Below are 6,706 nucleotides of genomic sequence, written 5' to 3' on the forward strand. Positions count from 1 at the left end.
AGTCTTCCAGCTGCTGGGAGGAAGGATCTGTGATAACGCTCCCTGATGCATTTAGGATGCAGCAGTCTGTCAGCTTCATGCATGGGGTGGAAAACATTAGCCAACAGAGATGTTATTTTAGTTAGGGTCCTTTTGTTTCCCACCTCCTGCAATGAGTCCAGGGGGCATCCAATCACAGAGCTGGCCTTCCTAAGGGCCCTGTCACACCTTACCTGACGACCCAGAATCTCCTAAAACGCTGGCATGGCTGAACTTTCTATATATTATTGTAGGTTTAGGCATATACATAGAGTATACATAATGAGTTCAGAACTTATGTCCCACAACAGCCTAACTTATGCTTAACACACGGCAGCGTAACATCAGTGAAATGATGGACAAGCAAATGCCCTGAGGAGGGCAGCGATGCGACTGTTTGTCAATAAAAAGATGTCCCCATAAAACTAATGAGGCCGAAGCCCGAATTAGGCAACTTGTTTGTCTAATTCCAAAGTTGGTGGAGTGAACTAGAAGGTACTATATATATTTTTTTCTCTTATCTCTTCTTCTTTTTTTATTAATCTCTTTTTTCTTTTCTCTAAATTTCTCTTCTCTTTTTTTTTTCTTCTTTCCTTTTCACTGACGGACACATTTCCTTGACGGACACATTAGACGGCCGCTCACTCTGAGCCTGATTCTGCTGCAGCTTTCGTCTATCTGGAGATACAAAACTTTGAATGAATTTGACTGGATTATCTGGTTGAATTGTCTCTGTAAAGGGCCTTAAGATGACATGAGTTGTGAATTGGAGCTTTAGAAATAAACTGAATGGAATTAAATGAGTCAGTTTAATTTATCGGTGATGAGGATCTCCATCTTAAAGGATTCCTTAACTTTGTGACTGAATTTTTTAGAGCTTCCTAGTTTTTGACACTTTCAAGTTCAAATTTAATGAGCCTTGTTTACTAAAATATTTTTATCAGTAAATTAATTGAAAGAATAATTAATATAATGATGAAATCCTAAAATAGACAGCTGCAGCCAGAGCATAAAGCTCTTAGAAAAAGCTGCAAAAACAGAAAGAAATCCTAAAATAGGTTCATAATCCACAAGTCATTGTTGTTGTTTTTTTTTTACACTAGCTGTGCAGCGCTTTGTCGGTCTTTCCATAAAATCTAAACAAAATACATTCAGTGTTTGGATTGTGGACTATTGGAGTTTTCTCCGTGTAAAACGGCTAAATCCTGTTTCCGTCCTGTTTGTGCAGCAGCCATGAAGGGTGAGCCTCTGAAGAGGGAGTTTCACAGGAAGGGCTCAGTAGTGAACGTAAACCCAACCAACATACGGCCGCAGAGCGACAGCCCGGAGATCCGGAAGTACAAGAAGAAGTTCAACGCTGAGGTTCTGTGTGCTGGATTGTGGGGTTCGTAGTTTGATTTTAACTGCCTGCTCCTAAATGTAACATCTGAATTCATTGGTTTTTTAGCTGTGCACTTTTAGCTTTGATCACTGCAGACAGAAAAGGTTATCCCTGATACAGAAACCAGCACCGTTCTGGACCTAAGGAACCTCTACATTTTATAGTTCACTTCTTCAAATGATTCTCTCATTGGATTCATTTATATTTAACTACATTTCACAGAAATAACATTATGTCTTTAATGTTTATAAACAGTTGTTTATAATCATTGTGATATTACATTTAATAGGCTAGGTTTTTATTAGTGGTTTGTTCCTTTGATAGTGCTCTGATTTCACAATAGAGATGAAATACATCTGCAAAACTCTAAGCTGCTGTTGAATGTTTTTTACTGGAGCCCCTATTTGATCCTCTTCTCCTCTTTTCTTGTCTCTAGTACTTCATTAAACTATTGTTACCCTAAAGCCAGTGGCAGCTGGCCAATAGAGGACGCTAGGGTATTAACATTTAAACTATTTTGAAATATATTCATGTGTGTTTCTTAGATGTGCAAGGTACATGCTTAATCTTTAATGACTAGTGAAGCGTCATTCCTTTTTTTTGTGGACTTGGTGACGTATTTCCGCCCTATGTGCAAAAATCTGTGCCCATTGACTCTCATTAAAAGTTGTACATGCGCAGTAGCTCCTCTGCAATGCAAAGGTATAGGAGAGCTCGAAGCGCAGTGTCACTACCTGATCCGTCCTGGAAGCACGATTTGTCCTTCACATGCGCAAACAGATATATATCCGGGTGTCCATAAATAATGTCATTATGGTACTAAAATTACTTATTTATATCCTTAACTAACTAAAGAATACTAATACACATACTTAATAAAAGCTTTTTGACTTTTCTGATACAGTTTTGATGCTTTTTACATTTTCTTTGTTAAACTGCTTTTCTGATGTCATCATGGGACATGCTCAGAGCAGTCCGCCAAAATCTGAATAAACAATCTGCATTTTAGTTGTTCCTTTCTTTAGATTACGCACTATATAATATAATGTTAACATGAAACCTTAAAAAGACTAGACTTATTTTTAAATCCAAAGTTAGCTCCCGGAAGTGACATAGGATCTCATCTCCTGTGCAGATCAGGCAGAGACGAGTGATAAAACAGAAAGGATTTAAAGGCATTTATTTTCTCATGAGATACATTTTTACCCTTTAACACGTTTTATTTTAGTACACTTACTACTTTGGGGAGGGAAAAACATCATCTAGGTCTTTTTAACAAATTAAATCCAGGGCAACCCAGATGTATATCTGGATGCGTATATGAGCTGATGGGGCATGGCAGGACGGATCGTGCTAAAATGCAGGTTTTCATGCATCCATGTTATACATTGAATTTTTAAATAAAAAAAATAAAGGCATTTTTACATTTTAAAACCTAAAGTGTTTTTTTGAAGTAGAGAACAGCAACCATTCAGTTTGTTATATAGACAATTTCCTGATTCACATATTTTATAAAACAGCTGAACTGACAGTTTCTTTTTTCTGTCTTAATGTTGGCAGTGGGCTTTATGCTGCCCTGCAAGGCTTTAAACCTGGTTTGAATGGAGACTAAGCCATTCAGCCATAAAGCACATATCAAGGAGCTCATTTTGAGCCTGGATCCATATTTATTGTTGATTCTGTTCATGGTGGAGAATCCTGCTTCACAGCAGCAGGTTGAGCCAATCATCCTCTAAATGTTCAGGGTCATCTTTGAGCACCATTTCACTTTTCTTTCACCAGTTCACCACAGTTCTTCCAGCAGTCCACACTTTCTCTGCTCTCTTTTTCTCATCATCTTCTCCTTCTTTCCCATCGCCCGGCTTGCCACAGGTTTGCCTGCTGTGTCTAAAATTAGCAGCAGCAGCAACCCAGACTGACAGCAGCTCATTGGCTGATTTAGATCACGTGTAGCCTGGTGCCGGAAGCCCTGCAGGGCTTTACAATATTAACAGGAGAAGAGCCGCAAGTGAAGTTAGACACTGTCAATGGACAACATGCAATAATTTATAAATATTTTAAATCAGGTTGGGTCCAGATTAGCCAGCAGGTGGGTCTGGATCCGGACCCAGGTCCACTAATCCATGACCTCTGTCTTTAATTGACCTTTAATTTTTACTTACAAATTATTATTTTTCATAATTTGTTTAAGTCAAATGTGGTAAATAGTTTTTATTTGTCTATAGCACAGAGACAGAAGTGAAAAACAGTTCAGATCTGCTCACCCTGCCTAGTCGGAGCCTCTCTATACGCAGTCAGTGTGAGATGGAGATTAAAAAGTAATGCGCAACCGTTGTGTTCAGGCCCGTGTCGGTATCCGTGGTGAGGAATGTGTGTTTTTGGTTCTGCAGGCGTGAATCTGTTGGTGGGAACAGAAAACGGCCTCTGGCTGCTGGATCGAAGCGGACAAGGGAAGGTCTACTCTCTGATCAGCAGGCGAAGGTTTCAGCAGATGGAAGTACTGGAGGGACTCAATGTCCTGATTACAATTTCAGGTACGTGATCCACCAGGAGCAGTCACAGTTTTGATCTCCAAAGATAAAGGCTCACTCTTCCTCTTCCTCAGCTTTGTAGAGATAGATGAGATAGAGTTTGTTGGTATTAGAGAGACCCTCAGACTTCTTCCATCTTTCAAACCCTGCAGGCAAAAAGAACAAGCTGCGTCTGTATTACCTGTCCTGGTTAAGGAACAAGATCCTCCATAACGACCCAGAAGTGGAGAAGAGGCTGGACCTCAGTGGGAGACCTGGAGGGCTGTGTACACTACAAAGTGGGTAAGTGGACGCCGCAGTGGAAACATGTGGAACAAAGTTCTTTCTGCCTCAAAAAATAAAACCAGTCTGAAACAGGGTGGTGGCAGCATCATGCTGGGGGGATGCAGAGGCTGTCAAGCTGGATAGAGCCTAATAATTAGCTGTTAGAGGCTGCTTAGTTATTAAGACAGGAGTGGAGGAATGGTCTCTTCTACATGAGGTGTTCATGCTGTTGTTAAAGGTCCCAGAGGAAAGAAAGACTAAAGGAAAGGGATGGAGAAATGTTTAAAAGGTCTCTATTTTATTCTTAGTTTAAAAACAATTCTTTGGCCAGTTTTAGTCTTCTGGTTTCATTGTCTGTCCTGCATTACTTTACAAAAAGATTGAAACAAATTTAACCCAGATATTCGTGATATTTGAATTAAATGTAAACCTGGGAAGGTATAATCTATCACTGTGCAGAAATATACAGAAACTAGGCAAGCAGGGAAATTTAGTATTCAAAGTATAAAAAATAAAAAAATAAATCCTTTTAGAATGACCAGACCTTTATAAAGCTTTACACCAGAGTAAAATGAATCTGATATAAACTGAATTCCCAATATTGGATAAAATAAAAGTTAAAGGCGATATATGGAAGGTTAGAAGTTAATCTGTGGTGAAAGCTTGTTTTGATTTTGTTTTACTTTGCCATGCTGTGGAAAAATGAAGTGGGAAACTGAACAGAGTCAGCTTCCAAAAGAGACACAACATCAGTGCCAACATGGATGGTAAGAAGAAAAATGAATAAAGGAGAGAGAAGAAATAGAGAAGGAAACAGTGGAAGTCTAGTTATAGTTATAGTCAGATCACGCTGGAAATGATGCGGTTCTTTCCCAGAGGAAACAGACTTTTTCATTTCCGATATGATGCAGATATCACAGCTTTGAGTATTGACCAAATACAATATCAGCATTAATTAGAGATACTTTTATGACTTCCGAGATCAGAACGATAGAAACAGTTTGATCATGTTATATTTCTCAATCAGAGAACAATACAGAACAGGTTTGAGAACAACTGACAGCTTTCTTAGTCACCAAAAAGTTATTTTAAAGGTCAAAGCTACAACTTTTTCATCCATTTCTAGATAAAAACATATCTAATATAGTGCAGAATAAAACTATTAATTTTACTGGAAAGTAATACATTTTGATAGTAGGGGGAAAAAAATACCTAAATATTTACTGCTAGTCATAATGTCAACATGGACATGAAATGATTTTCACCAGTAGGTTGAAATGACCAGATGGTGGAAATGACATGAGAGCTGCAGAAAACAAAACTTCAATAAATGTTGTCTAAGTCTAAGATGTTTCCAGATCCCATCAGATCAATGATGGAGCTGAGAAACGGATTCTTTTGCTCAGTTTTTTTGATTTAAGCCAAAAAAAAATCCATCAAGCAAATGTCAACCTGACTAATTAAGACAAGGAAAAGAGTGTAAACTTAGCTTAGCATTAGCGAACCTGACAGCCATCTACAAACTATACAGAATGAGAGTGGGCTAACTCGAGAGCGCCACTTCCTGGCCAGGAGAACTTTCAGTGCCACCTTTGCACTGTGATCTCAATTCAAGAAATCTAGTTGAGTAAAAGAATCCAGCTGCATAGACGGATAACTTAGCCTGGTTTGAGTTCCTTTCCATCTGATTTAGTGTTTTGATCTGGTTTATAAATACATCTTTGCATATTGCGTGCATATTATCTAATTATCTTATTTTGAGAGTAAAAATGCTCACTCCATTGACAAACTATCTCATTTACCTGCTCAAATCAAGGGTAAATACACTTAATTTAAAAAATTTTTACTAATTTCCAGATAATTTTCCCAGTGCAAGACACAAAATAGATGTTTGTAGAAGTCTGTTCTATCTGAATAAACTTGAAGAAAATTTGATAAAAAGATTAGAAATGGGATGCAGTTGTAAAAGTTTTATATTTATTCACTCCTTTTCCAGTTTTAATGGCACCATTCTTCCCATACCATGTTTTATGTTTTACTGACTTATAACTTCCTCTGTATGTCCTGCCTTATGTTGACTTGTCAGGAAATCCCAGCACATGTCTAAAACGCTGCAGTGTGAACATATTTCTTCTGTTTTTATTCTGTTTTTTTTTTTTCCTTGTTGCAGTGCGATACGAGAAGATAAAATTTTTGGTGATTGCCCTGAAGAATGCTGTGGAGGTGTACGCCTGGGCCCCCAAACCCTACCATAAGTTCATGGCCTTCAAGGTTTGTGTCACTAAAGAAAATTGTCTGGTTTATTTTCGATGTTTTCCCCCTTTAAAGTCGTAGGGAAGTGGCTGTTCCAACCGTCGCATTTCCAAATTCTCCCGAGTGTTGCCCGACTTTACACGAATTAATAAAGTGAATGTGATACGTCGTTTATCAAGGTGTGAAGATTGTTGTGGCAGAAGGTTCGCAAACATGTTTGGTTGTGGCCGGTTTGTTGAAAGCATCTTGCTAACTAGTT

At 38.4% G+C, this 6,706-nt stretch overlaps 1 protein-coding gene across 1 annotated transcript in view; it reads left to right on the top strand.

Annotated features, from left to right (window-relative positions):
• LOC107093839 (mitogen-activated protein kinase kinase kinase kinase 4-like) overlaps positions 1–6,706 on the top strand; it is a 107,582-nt gene that overhangs the window by 88,054 nt on the left and 12,822 nt on the right. Inside the window, 5 exon segments of the mRNA XM_015389140.1 lie at positions 1,247–1,402; positions 3,790–3,933; positions 4,083–4,161; positions 4,163–4,212; positions 6,365–6,465. Of these exon segments, the coding sequence (XP_015244626.1) occupies positions 1,247–1,402; positions 3,790–3,933; positions 4,083–4,161; positions 4,163–4,212; positions 6,365–6,465 (530 nt within the window).

Source organism: Cyprinodon variegatus, unplaced genomic scaffold (genome assembly GCF_000732505.1).
Source record: "Cyprinodon variegatus isolate N-32 unplaced genomic scaffold, C_variegatus-1.0 Scaffold449, whole genome shotgun sequence".
In the NCBI taxonomy this organism is placed as follows: domain Eukaryota; kingdom Metazoa; phylum Chordata; class Actinopteri; order Cyprinodontiformes; family Cyprinodontidae; genus Cyprinodon; species Cyprinodon variegatus.